This window comes from Hakea prostrata, chromosome 10 (assembly GCF_041222555.1).
Source record: "Hakea prostrata isolate BN-2017 chromosome 10, UWA_Hpros_2, whole genome shotgun sequence".
In the NCBI taxonomy this organism is placed as follows: Eukaryota; Viridiplantae; Streptophyta; class Magnoliopsida; order Proteales; family Proteaceae; genus Hakea; species Hakea prostrata.
In genome coordinates this window covers 45,226,648-45,248,325 of record NC_142609.1, presented here as the reverse complement: position 1 = coordinate 45,248,325, position 21,678 = coordinate 45,226,648, and the positions used below count along the sequence as shown (strand labels likewise).

Below are 21,678 nucleotides of genomic sequence, written 5' to 3'. Positions count from 1 at the left end.
TGGCTTCAGTGTTATGCATTACTATGCTGCGAATGGTGAGGATCAATTCTTGTCGATCTCAACCACCCCTTTAAGTTAGTTTTTTTTTATTTAGGGTCTCTAGGTTTGGTTTGTCATTTTTAGTCCAAAAAAACTGAGATTTTGCTTTTCTTGTGCTATAGAACAGGTGAAGACAAATTATCACTTCTATCACTAATTTGCCCTTATTATTTTTTTAATTAAATTTTTTTATATACACACTCCCACTTGCCACAAAACTCATGACTACCCTTAGTAAAAAAATTACAGAAAAATCTTAGAATTCAAATGAATTTTAAAATATGATCAAAATACCTTTATATATTAAAATATGACCAAAATACCTTTATATATTAAAATGACTCAAGTACTCCTTAACTTAAACCTTATTTGCAAAGTAGAATCTTAGCGAAATGGATGAAGACATCTCCATTCACCCATCTTCTTTATTGATTAAGTTGAGCAAAGGCAATTCGAAGAATAAGGACTAAGGGGTAATCATTGGAGAGGCAACAACACGGGCAAAATACCATTCATATATGCACTACGCTCAAATTGAATTTGGCCTCATGTGTTTCTATCCTTTTTTTTTTTTTTTTTTTGTAAACAACATTTCATTCAAAAAACCAAGCAAAATGTGCTAGGTCCTGAGTACAATGAGCCCTTTTTTCCCCTCTTCTCTCTCTCTCTTTGATAAAAGGCTTTGCTTGACATTCGGACACCCATCACGAAAGAAATAATTAAGAACAAAGCCAGAGAGAGAGAGAGACCATATGGGTTTAATTGACTACTCTCAGACTCCAACCTCCTAGAAACCATCTTTGGTGGTGCATCCCTAAACATAGACATAGTTGAACCCATGATAATTTCATTGGAGACAGCGATCCTTGCCATCATCCAATCTATGCTTTATTACATAATCCACTGCTTCCTATAACGGAAGATCCTTGTACTCCATCACAACCATCACATCCGGTTTTAAGCTAAGGGGTACTTGAGCCATTTTAATATATAAGGATATTTTGATCATATTTTAAATTTATTTGAATTCTATGATTTTTTTTTATAATTTTTGGATTAAAAGGAGAGTCACGAGTTTCTTGGCAACTGGAATGTATATTTAAAAAATTATAATTAAAAAAAAGGGCAAATTAGTCATAAAAGTGATAATTATACTTAAATTGACTTTTTCTATGGCATAAGAGAGGCAGATGCGAACTCTTAATATTTTTTGACTAAAAATAATATAGACCAAACCTTAGGGTCTAGATGAAATGTTAAATTACACCACTGAAATTCATAAAAATAAAAACAAATAATAATAAAAAAATAAAAAAAATCCTGCACCAATAACAAGCTTAGTTCCGTACCACACGTGGCTCTTGCCCATAAAATCACGGGCCAATAGTCAACCTCTTTTCTGTTGTTATACTGACACAGTCGCCGTGAAATTTGTGTACCGTCACACCAATCAGAAAATGACATCGACATCAACGGAATCGCCCCTAAACGCAAGGCAATTTCTTTGAAACTTCTGTAACGGGAAATCTCTTTAATGACTTCAACCTAACAGCGAAGTCTAACACGTCAGATCAGAATCAGATTCGGATAAGCACTACACAGTCAGCAAAATAATACCGTACATCCATTGGCCTTCCATCTCCGTCTGATTGGCATTTCTATCTGAATCTCACAGCTACCTACACATAACGATCATTAACGGCTATAAACGGTCAACAAGTTCTGGATTTTGACTATTTGTTGTGACTCGTGATCGTGTTGGCAGTTACCAACCTTATCTTCACTGAACCAACCCAGTGGACCCTAAACGTGAGCGGTGAGCCTCACCAAGTCACTGCCTAATTAAGATACTCATAAACCCTAATTAATCTTCTGTACTTATCCAAATCCATCCAATTAAGAATTCCCTGAAAGTTGATATATTTATAATCTCTCTGTTCTGTTTTGTTCTTACTTTCTTCTTGTGTGAGAATTCAGAAACGAAAAAAAATGCTTGCTGTGTTCGACAAATCCATCGCCAAGAGTCCCGAAGGACTGCAAAGCCCTGATTCAGAATCGGTTTCCGCTATGAAAGATGGGTTTTTGACCCAGCATTTCTCATCTATTCATCCGGGTTCTGTAACCATTAATCTTGGTTCTGCTGGTGTCATGGCCTTTACTACTGATAAACAGAACCCTCTCCTTCCAAGGTATAAAAAATTTCTATAGATCTGGATTTTCTTCTACTTTTCCTATACTTCTGTGGCGTTTTTCAGTATGTGTTTGATGATCTATCGATCTTGAATGTCTATATACATACGATCGATCCAAGAATATCTTATTCGATCTTCTTCACGGGTCACACTTTAAAGCTTAATCTTTTCGGATTGCTTCAGATTATTTTTTTTTTTTTTTTTATTTCGGACGAATTGGGTTGAAGATCCCCTGTCAAAAAATTTTTTTTGGATTTATTAGTAGAAAATTTCAATACCAAAACCTTTTCGCAGATCTCATTTTCTTGATCAGTTTTCTAGCTATTCCTTTTCGGAGTTTTTTGGGGGCTCTGGGTCAGTGGGTTGGGGTTGGAGAACAAACACCAGGAAATTAAATTCCCGAATTAACCTTTTCTATACACAGATCTGAAGAATAAGATGTTTTGTTTGATTTTATTTTGAACTTCTATTCCAATTTAACTTCCTATCTTACAATTGCTTCTCTAGTGGTGTTGATTTCTTTATCTGTTGCTCTGTTTGCTGTAAATTAGAATTAATTTAGACCTCTTTCTTTTCTCTGCAAGGTTATTTGCTGTCGTAGATGATATATTCTGCCTATTCCAAGGGCACATTGAGAACATTGCTCTACTGAAACAACAATATGGGTTGAACAAGTCTGCAAATGAAGTCGGCATTGTTATTGAAGCATATAGAACTCTAAGAGACAGAGGGCCTTACCCTGCAAACCAGGTTGTGAGAGATCTTGGTGGAAAGTTTGCTTTTGTTCTGTATGATAGCTCTTCAAAGACCACCTTCATTGCTGCTGTAAGTAACCTACACATTTAAGAGGTTTTGTTAACCAGTTCCATCTGTATTTCAATGATCAGATTCTGAATGCTACTGCTGTATTGTGTTCACTGACTTGGTGTTAAAACTGATATCTGGGAACAGGATGCTGATGGGAGTGTGCCCTTTTTCTGGGGAACTGATTCTGAAGGTCATCTTGTTCTGTCAGATGCTAGTGAGACTGTAAAGAAAGCTTGTGGGAAATCTTTTGCACCATTCCCTAAAGGTATATGATAAGTAAGACCGACCTGAATTGACCAATTTTATGATCAGAAGCTCTAGGTAGTTTTATTGAATGTGTTCTGTCTTCTGTATGCCTTCAGCGTGTTTCTTCACGACTTCTGGCGGTCTGAGGAGTTACGAGCACCCAATGAATGAGCTGAAGGCAATGCCCAGGATTGACAGTTCAGGCCAGGTATGTGGTGCAACATTTAAGGTTGATGAGGAGACCAAGAAGGAATCTAGCATGCCAAGAGTTGGAAGTGCTGCAAACTGGTCCGCCCACTACTGAGACTTCCTTATGTGAAAGGCTTTTCTTACCATTTTGCCTTTCTTTTGTGTCCATTCCAAAGTTACTCTCACTTCCATAATATGGATCCCTTTCCTGTTTATTGGTACTGGGATCTGTTGTGTTTGTAGAATGCCCTTAAACTATAACCCAGGGGTATTGTTATAATTTGGATATTAGATTGTCTACCGAAGCTTACATAGCATCTATGATAGATGGCCTAATATCACATCTGCAGGAAGGACAATATTCTGTGGCATGGTTGTTAGATTGAAATCAAAATTTTCACTTTCTTTTGCATTCCAAGGATTCTGTCTTTTGGGGTGCACGAGAACACTAAGAAGTCAGCACTACTAAGGTCATTTTTGCCAGGAAAAAACATATGAAATTTCATTGGACTGGCAGACCTGATGTATCTAGTTTGGTGGTGTACAACTACATTATCTATGGATGTTAACCGGAATTAAAGGGTGAAAAATGTATGTCAAGTAGTTACTGTATGTGATTTTACAACTAGCTACTAGTTTCAAACCAACACTTTACCCCATTCGATTACTGAGAATGATTCTAACTGATGAGAATCCCTGCTGGATTTCTGTACTGGTGTATTTTGGTGTTAATATGGAGACTTTTTTGTTCATATTGGTGCACTCTCTTGAGGGTAATAGTAATACTGGTTATTTACTCTTGGAACCTCAACACATGAGCAATTAAAACATGTACCAAATCCTGTTTAAAATATAGACTGGAAAGAAAATCTAAGCCTATATTGTCATTCTTGCTGGTGCATATAACAAAAGTAAAGTGAGAAATACAAGGTTCAGTCCTTTGCATCTGCAATGCCTCCTGGAGTTATCTGAAAAATGTGTTATCAGTCAAGAAACCTAATGCTCATTCTATTCGTACATGCATGTATGTATGTGTGTGCAATTGTATTCGTTGTTTTGGTGGGGGGTGGGGGTGGGTGGGAGGGGAGGATCCTAGCAGCTCCTTCACCAGTTAGCATTTAGTAAGCAATGGTTGACTTATGTCCTGCTTGGATCCCTATTATAGTCATAACCAATTGGTTAAAAAAACCAGGGTCATCCAGTGATTGAGTTATGCAGATGTCAGTTAGAAATGAAATTTGAAAGGATATGGCTTCGGCCTCAGGCAGATTAGGGGCATCAAAGACCTTGCAGACTCGCTGCTCCCCTTTGCCCTTCCTGAACATCAGTCTAACTGTGACTGCATGGGCAAGGACATGCCCTCCTGCTGGCTTCTTTGGGTCTGATATGAAAACTCCGCCTCCAGGATCAGCAATAACTACAAACATTAACCAGTGATAAATGTACAGATGTAAGACTTGGAACCTCCATGCACCATGAAATGGCAAAGTTTGGTTAAAATTTTCAATTAAGCTATCTGTTGGTATTTATTCTGGCTTGGTTACATTACTCTTTTGATCATTGATATTATTCTATTCCGCGCATTGGTGACTCTAATTGGTTCCGATAAATATGGGAGTATAATACCTTGGTTAGTCATGTATACTGCGACATTGAACTCCTCAGCTATTTTTATCAAACGAGAGAGCATCTGTCCCAGTTTTTGCTGCCAATGCCAACCAAAAGTTGTTATACTAACGTTCAAGACCAAGAAACTGGCCAGGAAAATATAAAACTGTTACAGTGGATAAATCTGCAGGGGAGTGCATAGCTCACCTGGCGCTCTGCTAGCTCACCTCTTCCACTGAAATCTACCCGAAACAGAGCAATAATGGAATCGACTATCTGAAAACATCATAATAATACTTTCAAGGCACAAGTCTAGCATAATGTCTTCAAATCTACAAAATAGCATGAAATCAACTCACCAGAAGTCTGAATGGTTCTTCAGCCATTTTGGATGCAAGCCCAAGCAAAAGGTTGTACTGATGCTCATATGTATAAGCACGTGCATATATAATCTTTCATGTGCGCAACAAACAAAAAAATTATCAAAACTCTGGTTGCATTTATCATGGGAAGACTCCAGCATGGAAACAAGTTTGATGGAACTATTTCTTATATAAAGCAAAACTAATTTAACTTGCTGTGATAGTCAGGTTTCTGAGGTCAGAGAATTCCATATTCCATTCAAGTTTGATATTAAAGGTATAGGGAAACTATTCAGAATTACTTAAAAAACAAAATTAGGTCTTTGAGAACCACCAGGTAGAAGCTTCAAATTGTGTTCTACAAAAAATTCTCATTTAAATGAGATCATCAAGTGCCCTGCCTTTGGTTATTTTACCTAATATATGTAGCTTAAATATATAGCCACGTGAAGAGAGGGAATCAAGTTGAAAATGGAGTCTTACATTGTCTAGTACTGCTCCTGCATCCATCCCAAACCTTTCTGCTATTGCAACAATCCGATCTGGACGACTGTTGGCAGATTAATTCAGAAGGAAAACTCGAAATTTTGTCCATCATAATACTAGCTAGATAGGCTTTGAACTATTTTATTTGGTTCTTCCTTTCTCTTTTTCTCGTTTTGTTTCACGAGTGTAAAAATTGTTCCTACAATTCATGTCAAAGTTAATGACTAAGGATACAAAGTTCCTTCAGTGTCAATGTAAGCAACCTTGCCATTCCCACCGCGCATGCTTAGAGGAAGCTGCAAAATGATCTCAAAGGGAGTAAAACAAACATAGAATAATAAATTCATATATATTAGCTGTTTCCAATTTCGTGACTCCATTGGACCTCCTCAAACAAAGACCATTGTTAGAAGCATGGAGATAGAATTTTGCAGTATGGATGTCGAAAATTTATATTAATGGACTTGATTTTAACAGTGCCTCAAGCCAGCAAATGGTTTCCACAAAGTGTAAGGTAAGGACTATAGAGGAATTGTCTGGTTGGCCTCTTGCAATTTGCATGCCTTCTAATTCAAGCAGAGACAATTTCAAGAGTAAGTACGTTTCATGTACAGGTGTACAACAAGTCGGCAAGGGTTTAAGGAAATGGAGGAACCTGTGTGGAGACGCATAGAGTATGTGCAAGCTGAGTTTTCCCAGACCTATCACGTTCATGATCACAAGATCAGTATAAAGATCAACAACATACTCAGGCATAAACGAGTATTGATTGGAAGTTGGGGAAAATGAAAATAAGATTGTTTCTTGCCGGAATTCTCCAAAAGCTTCTGTTATCGATAGAGTTTCGATTCCACCTTCAAAGATTAAAATAGCATTAAATAGAGATGAATGTATCAAAGATTAAATAAATTAGATCACTCAACCAGGAAGAAGCAAAGCAAAGACTAGCTAATAGGAAATATACCGCCTAGGAGTTCATCTAGGGCCTGGCTTCCCGTCGTGATCTTAACCACAGACTTCCTCTACAATCAATGAAGAATTTAGCATTAGACTTCTTAGAATAAATTTTTTATATAATTTTAGAAACGTTTCCACCTAGCATTTCAACTTTCCCGCTCTCGTCACTTGACTCTTCACAAGTTAATCCAGTGGAGAGGATCTCCGAGTCCACAACCATGGCCAACAGTCACCAGAATTTTCACGAGCTAATTGATTGCGAACGTATATGATATAAACTTACAGTTAAAAAACTACAGAAATTAAGATCTTACTCTTAGCAAAACTTCACTTCCAGTCACGTAGCCAAAATTCTGAAAAGAAATACACAAGGAAAGTAATTCTACTGAGAAAAACCGCAGATATGATGTTGTTACAGGAGTATCTATCGAAAAACAAAGCGCACGCATATGAAATCAAACTTGTTTCAACTTTCAAGAAGACCGAGGCTCTTACCACCATCTTTTCAGCAGCTTCGCAGATCTTATCGACTTTCGCCTCAGATAATCCTTTTATCCCTGTTAAGCTCTGTGACACAGAAGAATATAAGAGCAAATGAGAAAACATCATAGATTACCGTATCTAAATTCAGATGGACACTTGACCTTTTTAGTATGCATCATCAAGCCATTGCAGGTATGGATTCCTGCATCTTGAAGCTTTTTGATGTCTCCAGCATTGATTCCTTGAGCAATCACTAAAAGCACGAGTTCGAAAATTATTGAGAAGCAAAAGGAAACCAAAAATAATTCATAGAGATTGAACGCTAGCTTGTCAGAATAGATGTGGCAACGCTGATAAACCTACATCTAAGGATCAGAATAGGTAGAATTCAGATTTGGATCCATAAATCCAGATAAAAACGAAGATGCTTTAGGATCTGAACTAATCGATTAAATTACGCAGGAATTAAAATGCTAAAATCACCGATATATGTGAAGATCAGAGGTTTTAAGATGAACTGAATCAAATTACATTAATCTATTGAAGGATTGATGTGAATAAGGAAAACGTTAAAAACTATCAGCAGCTGAAAATCTAGTATATAAAATGAAAACGAGCTAGTTATTTACATTTATCGATCGCTTCAAACAACTCCTCCTCTTCATCGAATTCTTCTCTTTCAACAAGCTGCAGCTGGTTCTGCTCTTCGGATCTGAACTCCATCAGAAGAAGAAATACAAGAAGGAAGAGTCAATTACATAGTCGGATGCAAAATTCTTGAATAGACACAAAACATGAAGCGAATCAAGCTATTACTTACTTTAACTCGATCATTTTCGTTCTAGTTGGCGAGAAGGAAGACCGAGACAGAGCTCTTCAGGTTTGGAAACTTCTGCAACTGATTTGCACACGCAGTCTGAAACAACTCTTAATCTCACAGCAGATTCGCGTGTGGAGTCTGAAAACGGTTGCGAAGCCTCACTTCTCAAGCCACAGAGTTTTCACAATGTCGATCGGGAGGATTTAATTTGAATTTATAATCTTGTTTGGCGCCAGCATCTCGTTTGGCTGTCGAAACGTAGAAGAGTAGATCCAAGTCTCCAAGTCTCCAACCATCCAAGTCCCTTTTGGTCGTGTTTGTTTGACGAGAAACGAATAGAACCATATCTGTTTGGCAAGAAACGAATGTAACCAAAAGGCGGGGAAAGAATTCTATAAGAATATTTTAAATTTGAAGAGAATATTAACTTCGGGAGAATTTTGAAATGAAACAGATCCATGTCGCTATTGGGCCTATGGGCCTCCAGTCTTGGTGTTGGAAGTCTTTGGACTCTCTCTCTCTCTCTCTCTCGATTTTATTTCTCTTCTCTCTCGCTTTCTCATTCTTCCCGTATTTTTCATTGTGATTTTTAACTCTGAAGTCTTAACCCCTCCTTTTCTTGCATCGGTACTTCATTCCTCTGCAAATCCTGAGTTTAAACCCTAATTTTGAAGAAGAAAAGCGCATTTTCTGCTCCTCCTTACAGCGTCAATTATACACCTGGATTCTCGTTTTCTCTTAATTTTCGTATTTGTTGGGTCATATGTGGTTTCAGTTTTGATTTCTATTAAATGTATGCAATGCAAGATTCCGATTCCGAGAAAATTGCTGCCGGTTACATACGCCGTAAAATGAAGATAGAGAAGCAGAGAAAAGTTCAGAGCTAGAACTAGACCGGACTACTTCGGATGCTGTGCTAGTTCTCGACGTTTTGGGAAAATCATCGGAAGCTTGTCTGTTGGATTATCCCAAGGATCCATTTAAGAGGTTATACTTGTACGCATTGGAGTTCACTTTAATTCATCAGTCCTTGAGGGAACCCAAACTCTCAAATACCCTTAGATATTTTTCTATTGAGATAACTTTGTTTTTGTTGGAGAATGGTAATTTAGTTGAGCTGGAATATTTGCAGGTGCAGGTATCATCTTCACGTCTGCCTTTTTACAAGTTGAAAGCGTTGAAAGAGCTTGAACTGAGTAAAATTCCCCCAAGTCTTTCGCCTTTTCCTACATTGAGTGAGATAGCAAGCCTTACATCACTTAACTCTCTGTTTGCTACTTCTCTCTCTGGTAATGTTCTTCTTCTGTTATTCATTATTCAAGAAAAGCTTTTCATTCTGTGGCAGTACTGAAAGTGAATGGTTTAGACACTAGCAACAGAAAATTTGGGCAGTTAAATAACCTTCTTAAAGTCAAGGTAGCTGAATTAAGGATGTTGAGTGGCATGAGTGGTAGGACATGGGAAGGACATAGTTAGAAGTATTCATTTTTGAGCAACCTAGCATGCCACGAATGGATGACAAAATGGGAAATCAGTTGACATGGCTTTGTCTATGCATGTAAACCAGCAGAGGCCAGTTAAGGAGTGATATGATGCAAACTAGAGGTGTCCAATGTCCAGACGGTAAGGGTGAGGACAAAGGTAAAATATGAATGTTTGTGAGTTAACTGCTGCAGTGGCATCACCTTTAGGATTAGTTTTGCGAATCCAAGTAGTTTGAGAAAACATTTTAGTTGCTCCACCGTTTGCTTAATTGGTTGAGTACGAAGACTATCAGAAAAGCAGGAAGAAGATGCTGCTTGTAATTCATTGTCCTCCTTCAATGAATAATCAGTGTGAAAGGAAATTTTTTGGTCTTTTAATGAATGAATTTATTGTGATACTCTGTATATGTGCCATCGTTTGAATTGACCTGGTGATAAGCTCGTGCTCAGGGAAAGCATTTTTGTTATTTGATTGCTTATCAATGTGTGAGTCAAATGCATGGCCAAAATCGTCAATGCAATTCATTGGATAAATGTTGTTCTATTACATGGGACAAGCAATAGGCTTAGTATTGGTAATTTCCATTCATGACATCTTAATGATGCTTTGTTCTCAAAGATGCAATGCATTAATTGTATAAGATGTGATTATGTTATTTCCCCCCTTCTTTTAGCTCCCTACTTTGACTCCTTGAACAAGGTTCTATTGCCAACTTTCCAGTTTAGAACTCATTCCTTGATTTAGTCAATTTTAATCTTGGGCTTGGCATATCCCCTGCCCATAGTTCTGCCATAATTGTGCTTGATATAGTTCTTTTGATGTTTTGTTAGTTTTGGCTGTTCCTGGTTAGTTGGTTATAGAAGTTCTGATTCATGTAGAGTTTTGCTTTACACCTTTGTAGGTGTCATTGTCCTTCCTTTATGGTGCTTATTGGGAGTATCTATGATACTAATAGGTTTTTGTATTCTTTTCTACAGATTCCTACAGAAATTGGCTGCCTTGGTAAATTAGAATTTTTAGACCATTCATTCATCCTTAAATCTCTTTTGAGTTGTAGCAAGAATTTCAAACATAGCATACTATTTTGTCATTTATAGGATCACAGGATTGAAATGCTGCATGAGAAGGAACGAATTGAGACTTATTGTGCTATTACTTGCTTTCCATGTGTTAGAATTATTTCAAAATAACAACCTCTGAATGTTCAGGTATACAGTCAAACCTAACTTCTAAATGTATTAAAGTTCATAGATTATGGTACTGTAATACAGGAGAAAACACACATGTTTTACACATGCATAAAATCCTAAAAATTGTTGGCTGTTTCAGATTAATGCAACCAAACAATTTCAAATTTTTTATAGAAGATCCATTTGTCGACCATTTCATGAGATTGATTCTAAACCAAAATATACCAAATCTGTCCTTATATTGGATCACTGGTTAAACTGGGTGTCCTCAGATATAGGTGCCCACTAGTTCAATGACCACCCAAACTAGATGAAGCAAAAGGTGTAAAAAGCAATAAATTAGTCAGTTCCCATACCTGCAAGCCATGGTAATGTTTCATTTGGTTACTGTCTAAAGAAGTATTAATGTTGGATAGGCCTCAAATAGGATCTGAAATTAAGAGAATGGTTCACCTCAGTGGGGATAGGTCTGGAATGGATGGGTAGGTTAAGGAAAAGCTCAATAGGACTAGGGTTGGATTTAAGGTGAGGGAATAGGAACACTTGTGTGCATTCACCTGTGTGTGCTTGTTTAGAACTTCTGCTATGATATAATGTGCTCATTAACTTGGTCATTTTCTGTCCAGAGAAAGAGATGAGGAGTTAGATGCAATTTCATTGTCTGCTCAGGCATTTGTTTCAGGCTTGGAAAAGTTGAGTGGTTCAGTACAAGAAGAGGAACAATTTACTATCAGTAATCTGCAGTTTGCATGTGTGCTTCGGTTGTATGGTTCAAGTTTTTTGGTGGCAGTGATAGAGATGCTGTTGTTGAGTATTGAGGATACAATGGTCCTTCTCTCCATACATTTGAATCATTGCTACACCTCCTCCAAAATAAGAAGTTTTTGGAGGTGAGTTTAATGGAGAGATAGTGATAGGCATTAGGAATAGATAGAGAAGGGAGTAGAATAATTCCACAAGATTCAATGGTGGTGGGAGGGGATTCGGTGGCCATGAGAACGAAGGCCAAGAGGGAAAAAAGGAATAGGAGCTCATAATCTGCAGTTGAGTGGTTCAGTACAAGAAGAGGAACAATTTACTATCACTAATCTGCAGTTTGCATGTGTGCTTCGGTTGTATGGTTCAAGTTTTTCTGGTGGCAGTGATTCAGATGCTGTTGTTGAGTATTGAGGATAAACGGACTTTCTCTCCATTCATTTGAATCATTGCCATATCATCCTCCAAAATAAGAAGTTTTTGGAGTTTAATGGAGAGATAATGATAGGCATTAAGAATAGATAGAGAAGGGAGAGGTGGAACAATACTACAAGATTCAATGGTGGTGGAAGGTTATTCAGTGGCCATGAAAAAGAAGGCTAAGAGGGAAAAAAAGGAATAAAAGCTCGTTGGAGCTTTTGAAGGCTTTGAAACAATGCTAAAACACTATATCTTCATCATAGTTGTTAAGGCGTCGCCTAACCGTCCGGGAGCCTTCGAGGTGCCTTAAATTGCGCTCGCCTTATTTTTAGACCATAAGGCGGTCACTGGGGTATGAGGTGTCGCCTCGGACACCTTAGACCCTTGGGCGTCCACTTTTTTTTTTAATTTTAAATCACATGAAAGATGCCACATCAAAGGCAAAGATTTAATTGCTTATTAGATTCCAATTTTAAATTAGCTATTTGTTGGAACTTATATGCATAGTTACAATGATGCTAAATGTGATTAAATGTTCAAATTTGTTAAAAAGAAAAAACAAATCGAAAGAATAATGACTCAAGTCTAAACTCTAAATCCCAAATCTCTTTCTCTCTTCCTCTCTTCTTCTCTTTCTTTCTTCCCGCAACAACACTCCGACACTTGCTGATGCAGAAGTGAAGACATATTTAAGAAAGAAGAAGCCCATTCGGTCAGGCCCATCAAAGGCCTAAAGCTATCACCTGAATCAGCCCATGGCTTTCATGGGCTAGGACTGTTTTAGTGGGTTAAAGTTAGCCCACATATGTTGAACTTCATAGTCTAGACCTAAGCCCAAGTCTAGTTTTTGAAAAGTCAATAAAATGGGCTGTGGTTTGAAAATAAAAGAACTCATTGTCAAAGGAGTTTTCCTTTGTCAAAGAGTTAGGTAGTAGTTGAGTTATTAATTGCTAGGTAGTGTTAGCTAGTGGTTGGGTGTTACCATTAATGGTTATGTCTTTTTAGAATGCTATATAAAGAGACTTATGTAAGAGGTGAAGACACAACTCATCAATTGAAATCAAATTGCTTTGTTAGCATTCTTTCTCTATGGAGACTCCTTGTGTTTGATCAAGGTAGGTTGGTGTTCGATTCAATCGATCCACCTTGCGGTGTGAAGCTCGGGTGTTACATTGTTATTCTCGATTCCCTCATATTATCCCTTCAATTTCTTCATCATAGTTCTGCTCCTATTTTGAAGATCTATTAAGCCCGTATTGCCATGCTATTATCCTTATAATACCACTCTAGTTTCAGCCTTCTTTCACATTTAAATTTTGTTTCATCTTAAGTCTATCAAATCTGAACTTGATTCCCTGTGAAAGGTCCTATTTGGCTACTGTTTTGATCAATCAAATATAGTACTACATTACTTGTAGCTAGCTAGCGATAGCTTTTTGGCGATGAGCAGGTAAGTTCCTCTACTTCCTCTGGCTTCTTTCTTCTTCTTCTTTTCTTTTTATTTTTTTATTTTATTCTTAAAATTTTTGTACAAACCATTTGCAGCACCGATAGTCTAAAGTTGCAACGGCTTTCCAAAAAAGAAAATAACACCACTCGAACAATCTTAAGTTGCAGCGGCACTTCGGTCATTGCTTCTACTCTCTCCGGCGACTTCTTCTTTTTTTTCCTTTTTTATTCTTCTAAAAAATTCTGGTACAAACCTATTGCAGTGCCGGTAGTCTAAAATTGCAGCAGCACTCTGAATAACATCACTCGAACCATCTCAAGTTGTAGCAGCACTCTAGTAGGTGCTTCCTCTCTCTGGCGACTTCTTTCTTCTTCTTTTTCCCTAAAAATCTGGTCCAAACCAATTGCAGGCTTGTAGAACCAGTAGTCTAAAGTTACAGCGGGCCAGCGGCACTGTGGCGAAGTCATCTCAAGCAAGGGACAAAGGTTGGAGCTGCTATTTGCTTCTGCTTCTTTTTCCCCCCCCTCCTTTCATTGATCTGTGATTTTGTTAAGCCTAATAATTTTAACAAAATCAATGATCGACTTGCACTTGAACTCGGCAATCTTTTGGCTATTTGTTCACCATATTTTTAGGCGACGGTATGTCTCGACATAATTTTTTTTTTTAACACTATTATCTGACAAATACCCTCCGCCTCTTGGTAGTTGATTTTGAGATTCTAGGCCCTTTTTTTTAACTTTATTTTCAGAATTGAGAAATGCTTAATCAATATGATTTGCCATTAGGGACTTTGTATGACTTGTTATTGTATGCCTTCAGGCTCTGAGCCTTTGGTAGTTGCTTCTAAGATTCTCGGCCATTCCTTTTCTTTCTTTTTTTTAACTTCGTTTTTAGAAATGCTTAATTAATATGATTTGCCATTGGGGACTTCTTATGAACTATTATTGAATACCCTCATGCTCTAATAGTTGCTTTTGAGATTCTCTTACTTTCCTCATTTTGAAAAAGAATTAGAAGACACACTTATGTGCAAATCATGAAGCTTTGTGACTCTTGAAAATTTTGTGATAAATGATATTGACATTTGCTCAGTTCAACGAAGAAGCTTCGTAGATGTTTAATACTTTGATTGGCTTTGTGGTATTATTATTATTGTTGTTGTTGTTGTTGTTGTTTTTAATTTTGGTTGATTATTTGAGTATCTTTCATTTATTTATTTATTTATTTTTTGTAGATATTTCCTAGTTATTTGCAATGGCCTCAACTGATAATTCGGCGGCTACTGCTAGTGGGGATGAAGCTAGTTATGATCCCTCGAAAGACCCAAAGAGAAAAGCCAAGTCAAATGACCCTGGGTGGAAGTATGGGTATTGGCCAAATATTGCTGATAAGAATACAGTCAGGTGCACTTTGTGCAACAAAGACCTTAAAGGAGGGATTAGAAGATTAAAGGAACATCTAGTGGGTGGATATGGGGATGCTATAAAGTGCACCAAGACCACTGCAGCAATTGCCGAAAAGATGAATGCAGTGTTGTTGAAAAATAAAAAGAGGGCAATTGTTATTGATTTGGATAATGAGTATGATGATGTTCAACAAGTAATTAGAGAAGAACATCTTACTCCTACCTCTACTGAAGGAGGGACATATCCTAGTATTGGGTCTGAGGCATGCTCCAAGAAACCAAGCTCTGGGACTGCATCGAAGAGATTGAAAAGTGCCCTCAATAAAGCACCAATAAGGGGTCCTGTGGATATGCATGTTAGACTAACTCCGGAAGAAGTTGTTGATGATAGGAGGGCAAAGGGTACTACTCAAACAACAATCTTCAACAGAATGAAATCCACGGAAGAAAAGAAGCAAGTGGATAACCACATCGCTGATTGGGTGTATCAATGTGGCATTCCATTCAATGCAGTTAAAACTAAAAGTTTTGAGGTGATGGTGGAATCTATTGCACAATATGGTTTTGGGTATAAGCCCCCAACTTATCATGAAATCAGGGTGCCTTTATTAAAGAATGTGAAAGAAAGAATAATGGAGATGAGGAAAAGTTATGAAAGGTATTGGAAGATGTATGGATGCACACTCATGTTTGATGGCTGGAGTGATAAAAAGGGTAGGCACCTCATTAATTTTCTTGTGAATTGTCCAGAGAGAACATTCTTCCTTGGTTCTATGGATGCAACTAGCCATGTGCAAGATGCAAAAATGCTCTTTGAATTATTGGATAGTAAAGTTGAAGAAATTGGGGAAGAACATGTAATTCAAGTGGTGACTTCTAATGCCTCAAATTACAAAGCAGCAGGGGCATTATTAATGGAAAAGAGAACTACATTATATTGGACTCCCTCTGCAGCCCATTGTCTTGATCTGATGCTAGAAGACATTGGGAATTTGAAACAATATAAGAAGGTGATAATTCAAGCGAAGAGAATAATTACTTTCATTTATAGGCACACAAGATTGTTGGAGGCCTTAAGACAGAAGACAAATGGTAGGGATCTTGTGAGGGCTACAGTGACTAGATTTGCCACTTCATTTTTGACACTCCAAAGATTATTGAAACACAAGGATGACTTAAGGCACTTATTCATTTCTGAGGAGTGGACAAAATCCAATTTTTCTAAGACAGAAGTAGGTAAGAGAGTAGCTGAAACAACATTTACTACAGCATTTTGGCATGGTGTGGAGGATTACTTTAGAGCATCACAACCTCTTATGATTGTATTGAGGATTGTAGATACTGATGAAAGACTTGCATTGCCTGAAGTGTTTGTAGCCATGCAAGAGGCTAAGAAAAGAATAAAAGACAATTTTGGAGGCAAAGAACAACTCTGGAAACAAATCATACAAATAATTGATAGGCGATGGGAGTGTCAGATGGAGAGACCTCTATATGGTGCAGCCTTATTTTTGAATCCTGGGAAGTTCTACAATTTAAATGTTGTGGATGATTGTGAGTTGATTAGTTCTCTCCAAACTTCTTTTAATGAAGTTGTTACAAGACTAGTGCCTGATATAAGTCTACAAGATAAGATATTGCACCAGGCAAGTGAATACAAGCAAGGTAGAAGTCCTTTCTTCACAAGTATGGCTATTAGACAGCGTACAATTATGAGTCCTCGTAAGTTTTTACTTGTATACTTTTTACTTTTAATTGTTCTTATTTAGTTCTTAACTCTAGTTTTTATGTTAATTTTTTTTTTTTTTTTTTTTTTTATATATATATATTATAGTTACTTGGTGGGATACACATGGAGGAAATGCTTTTGAGCTTACAAGGATTGCACGGAGGATACTAGGCCTTTGTTGTTCCTCCTCTGGTTGTGAACGGAAATTGGAGCACATTTGAGTTTGTAAGTTTTAATGATTTAAGTATTTAAAATACTTTTAAGTTTAAATTTTGGAAGATTGACTTAAGTTCTCTTAAATTACTTATGAATTCAGATTTACACCAAGAAGAGGAATAGGCTAGAACATGAGCGATTAAATGATCTAGCTTTTATTCAATACAATCGTCGTCTTCAAGAAAGGTTCAGTGAAAGGCGATTACAGAGTAGAAATTATGATCCACTACTCCTTGATGAGCTTGACTGGAGCAATAAGTGGATGGTTAGTCAGCCTAATGATTTAGTCCATCCTGAGGGTGATCTTACTTGGAGCACTGTTGATAGAGCTATGGGGGCATCTGCATCACTTGAGGGCCATAATAAACTGAGAAGAGGTCAACCAAGTGAATCAACATCTGCTAGAGTTAATTTATGCTACTCACGTCGCAAGTCTTTGGAGAGGGTGGTTGAGGAATATGACTCTGAGTCTGATGAAGACATGGAACAAGTGGAAGATTTGAATGATGATGAGAATATTGTAGATGATTATGGTTTTGAGGTCTAGGACAATTACCTCTTTAGAGCAACAACAACTTCGAGAAGATCTCCCACTTGCTACCAATGTGCTTGATTATGATTTTAACTAGTTGATTTATACTTTTCTATTAGGAATTTTGAATATGAATTGTGGATTTTTATTGGGAATTTTGGATATGGATGTTTTGTTATATTTGGGTTTTGGACTTAAGATTTTAGATATAAATGGGATTGTTTTCTTAAATATTTAGAACTTTCTATTTGGATATTTAGCTATATGTTTTGTTTCATTTGCTTCTTCTACTTGTGAGAATATTTGGCTAGAGCTCAACAAATGTAGAGGAGGTGGAGCTATAAGTGCTGGTGGAGGTGGAGCTTTAGGTGCTGGTGGGGTGGAGTTGTAGGTGGTGCTAGTGCTAGTGACGTTTAATGAAGGTATGTTGTCTACTTGTTTTGCTTATGCATCTATGAGTTTAATATTTAGTCCCGTTTTATCATATTTTGATTCTTGAATTCAATTGCCAATGATAGTATGATACTTGGAATTTATTTAAGACCTACTATGTGTGGTTTGTAGTATGTTGGATGACTTGAGGTAGGCTAGTATTAGTTTTTTTTTATTATATAAGATATGATAGATTTATAATGAACTAGAGTGTGAGATGTACACTAAAATTTCACTTATAAGTTATAACGCCTCAATTGCCTCGAAAGCGCCTCAGAGGATGCCTTGTCAACTCATCGCCTCAACTAGTCTAAACCGCCTTGCATCGTCTCATTGCTGTAACAACTATGATCTTCATTGATTTGATATGAATAGAAGAGTGACTGATATAGAGAAATTACAACCTTAAGTACCGAGGAAAATCAGCCAATAAATATGGAATTAATTTGAATGATTGCCAATCAATAAGAAGTAAACGTGGAATGGAGATTAGTATGGTAAAGTCAACCAATGAATATGGAAAGGATTCAAATGATTGCCAACCATTACCAATCAATGGGAAGTAAATGTGGAAAAAAGTTTGGTGTGGTAAAGTTAACTGATGAATCTGGAAAGAACTCAAATTTTAAATGGTGCCAATCAACCAAAAACTGATATGGTAGGATGATATGGAATGTTTCAAATGAATGGAGAGAAAAACCTTTATGCATGCATATGAATCGGGCCTGTCAATATATGCATGCCCCTACAGAGGTGCACTGCAACATGTGAAGTGTACTCTAGGTACTCATCTTCACATGGTTTGTTGATTAAGGAGTCCTCTTCAAGCTTTCTCTGATGCTGATTGGGTTGGAGATAACATTGATAAAAAATCTATAGAGGTTTTGCTATTTTTCTTGGTCGAAATTTTATTTCCTAGACCTCTCGAAAACAACGAATTGTTGCCAGATCCTCAATTGAGGCCGAGTATAAAGCAGTTGATGTATTTGCATAATTAATTTGGCTGGAATCTCTCCTCAGGGAACTTGGTTTTCCTCAATGCGGCACTCCCATCATATAGTGTGACAACATTGGCGCTTGTTGATTGGCACCATCTAAAATTTGAATCATTTCCATGTATGTTGGTTGACTTTACTATATCAACATTTTTTCCACATTTGCTTCTCATTTATTGGTAATGGTTGGCAATCATTTGAATCCTTCTCATATTCGTTGGTTGACTTCACCATACCAATTGCCATTCCACATTTACTTCCCATTAATTGGCAATCAATTAAATCGATTCCATACTTGTTAGTTGATGAAGTTGTAATTTCTCTGTATAAGTCACCATCGTATTCATATCAAATCAATGACATGTAGTATTTTAGCATTGAGAACGCACGAAAGCAGTGACTGGCTCAACTTACCGGAAGCCTTTTGTATGTACCGGCAAAACTAGGGGTTTTTATTTGTGATAGCCCGACTAGCTGCTATGCCACCTTAAGAGTGCACCATGTGTGTGAAAGTAACAGTTAGGAATGATAGTGTGGGGACTTAAATGTAACTATAAAATTATTTTACCAGACCTTATAGTTTTTAAATTTACAAGAAAACACCCTGGGGTTCACTCGATTCAAATGGACTCGACATAGGATTTTTCTATGTCAATTTTCCCTCTTTCTTCCCCTCTCTTCCTTTCCCTTGTGGTCTTGATCTTTCTTCACTGCTAGGCAATTATCTTTCTTGTATCGGTTTTCCCCCCCTTTTTTTGGAACTTGGAGACCTTCGGTTCATTGCTCGGATAGATATTGTGTCAATGGACACCGCCTCTTTGATATTGTAGGGAACCCATGTTGCTTGTCTTTATGGTTGTGAAGGCGTCCACCTAGGTGCCTAGTCCCATTTTAGGTCAAGGCGACTTGGTGTTGCCTTGGTTTTCGTTGCCCTCTATCGCCTTGCCTCGCCTTGATAACCATGCTCATCTTGTGTTCTATAGACTTGGTTACTGGAATGTGCCTACAACTTGTGGTTTTCCATAAAAACCGTGTGGTGTTGAGATTGGAAATCCTTCAATCCTCCAGCACATCAATTGGCACTGAGAGCTCTGGTGTCAAGCAACTTGGTGGAGAAAGATCAAAATTATAAGAGAAAGGAAGAGAGTAAGAAAGAAGGGGGGGGGGGGAATTGACATGAAAAAACCCTAAATTGAATATAGCTGAATGAAGTGAACCCCAAGGAGTTTTTTATGTAAATTTAAAAAGTATAGGAGGGTTTTGTAAAATAATAATTTCATATTTACATTTTAGTCTTCTGCATTTTCATTCCTAACTGTAGGATTAGCACTCATGCACACGTGGCGTGATCTTAATGGTGGCACGGCTGCCAGCTTGTCTACCGCAAAGAAGAATCTGCGGAACTGGGAACCGTGACGATAGACAAACTTTTGGCAGTGAATCTGATTTCATTGGTTTGGGAAAAATTCCCTTAGATGCAGTTCTATTATTGTCCCAACAGGTGTTCTTCAGTTTGTTGTCTGTAAACATAGAGCTGTGCTTATGAAGGTGTTTCTTTTGCTTGGGTTTTATTCTTGAAAGTTATTCAATTGGTAAAATTTGACTGCTCTGCTAATCAGTCGTGATTTGCAGTATTTATGTGGTACGGTGGAACCTCCAACTCCTTACAAGCTTGTGAGAGGCTTTCTGAATTGAATGCCCCACGGCGTAACATCATTCTTCTTAGGAGGAGTGATTCATGTGTGAATGGTTGTTGATGCATGTCATCCTACTGAATAAGGGAAGAGAGACAGGTACATACCTTTGTTTTCCCATCTCTGTTGTTCTTTAGGTTGTTGCAGGGGGTGTTTTTTGGGTTAAGGTGCAGCTGGAGCTGTGGGCATTGGACATGGCCACTGCTTCAGCTTGTGATTTCTTGTAATGCATGTTTCTTCTTTCTTTTCTCCTCTGAACAGGTAAATTTTACTTGAACGATACTTGTTCCAGAGCAGCTGCCTTGGAGTGTGATGTGGCAGAATTGAGTGGAAAACGCAACTGAAGGGTTATAGATGTTCCTCAACCATGGAGAAGCTGTCAAATACTAGTTGGACAAAGCTTTGCTTTCCAAAGAATCCTCTGAAGACTTAGATTCTCCAGAGCAGGACATGAACAGTTTCTGCGACAATCCATTGGACCTGAGCTGAGAGGAATTGAGAATCCCATCTCCCCTACAGATTGGTAGAGATTGCTGCCGATGGTTTCAAGTTTCAACAATTACGAACTGAACTGCTAGAACATTGCATTAGTCCGTTTCGTTTTCAAGGCAATTTCAGCTAACAGAATTTTTGGCTTTCCATTACTGTTAACGTAATTTCAAGATCTTGTAGACATTGGCTATGTTTCTGTATGAACAACTTTCTCCAGTTTACAACCATATTCCAGGTCGATTAATAGTCAAATAGAAGGGGAGAAGATATCCTTAAAAGGGCAGAGTATAAGATGAGATTTTCACACCACTAATGAGATTAAAAATGGTATCACTCATATGGCGTCTGCATATATTCATTCAATCGGATTGGGAGAGAAAATTAACTGTATCAGTTCATCATCAGGAACAATTAAGCAAAAGATTTTGTACATAACCATCTGTGGTGCAAGATGTTATTTCCTCATGGTGGAAGGATTCAGGATAACAATATCTTCATGTGTTTCTTGTTTTGAAAATGGAGAGCTGTTTGATTTTGAGCATTGGAACTACGTATTTGTAATGAATTGTGGAGGATTTTAGGGTTTTGCAGAATGGCAAGAGGAAGCAGCCTTCCCTGTCATCTATGGGCCCCCATGAAAGGGGACATGAACAGAAAAAACGGTTTTCTGTATGGGATTTAAGGTTTTTT

General features: G+C 37.6%; 3 protein-coding genes across 5 annotated transcripts; 2 read left to right on the top strand and 1 right to left on the bottom strand.

Annotated features, from left to right (window-relative positions):
• The first annotated feature begins 1,945 nt into the window (after nucleotides 1-1,945).
• Nucleotides 1,946-4,230, top strand: LOC149003368 (aluminum induced protein with YGL and LRDR motifs). Its single transcript, XM_089136415.1, has 4 exons — nucleotides 1,946-2,228; nucleotides 2,816-3,056; nucleotides 3,183-3,303; nucleotides 3,401-4,230. Exons 1-4 carry the CDS (start codon nucleotides 2,029-2,031, stop codon nucleotides 3,586-3,588), a joined length of 750 nt encoding a protein of 249 aa, XP_088992541.1. The 5' UTR covers nucleotides 1,946-2,028; the 3' UTR covers nucleotides 3,589-4,230.
• A 349-nt stretch (nucleotides 4,231-4,579) lies between these two features.
• Nucleotides 4,580-8,397, bottom strand: DMC1 (DNA repair (Rad51) family protein). The gene is made up of 14 exons (XM_089136417.1): nucleotides 8,190-8,397; nucleotides 7,999-8,081; nucleotides 7,531-7,622; nucleotides 7,382-7,453; nucleotides 7,201-7,239; nucleotides 6,894-6,951; nucleotides 6,738-6,783; nucleotides 6,585-6,630; nucleotides 6,164-6,225; nucleotides 5,927-5,993; nucleotides 5,441-5,533; nucleotides 5,289-5,357; nucleotides 5,100-5,178; nucleotides 4,580-4,890 (listed from the first exon to the last, which is right to left on the bottom strand). The coding sequence occupies exons 1-14, from the start codon at nucleotides 8,201-8,203 to the stop codon at nucleotides 4,592-4,594; spliced, it is 1,119 nt and encodes a 372-aa protein (XP_088992543.1). The 5' UTR covers nucleotides 8,204-8,397; the 3' UTR covers nucleotides 4,580-4,591.
• A 308-nt stretch (nucleotides 8,398-8,705) lies between these two features.
• Nucleotides 8,706-21,463, top strand: LOC149003366 (uncharacterized). 3 transcript variants are annotated; one of them, XM_089136940.1, is made up of 5 exons: nucleotides 8,706-9,176; nucleotides 9,322-9,478; nucleotides 14,728-16,620; nucleotides 16,733-16,852; nucleotides 16,944-17,690. In XM_089136940.1, the coding sequence occupies exons 3-4, from the start codon at nucleotides 14,748-14,750 to the stop codon at nucleotides 16,846-16,848; spliced, it is 1,989 nt and encodes a 662-aa protein (XP_088993066.1). In that variant the 5' UTR covers nucleotides 8,706-9,176; nucleotides 9,322-9,478; nucleotides 14,728-14,747; the 3' UTR covers nucleotides 16,849-16,852; nucleotides 16,944-17,690. The 3 variants fall into 3 exon arrangements, 2 of the variants coding, with proteins under 2 accessions (XP_088993066.1, XP_088993065.1); XR_016170216.1 differs by lacking the exons at nucleotides 14,728-16,620; nucleotides 16,733-16,852; nucleotides 16,944-17,690 and adding exons at nucleotides 20,435-20,595; nucleotides 20,758-21,463; XM_089136939.1 differs by having other exon boundaries at nucleotides 16,733-17,690.
• Nucleotides 21,464-21,678: the final 215 nt, after the last annotated feature.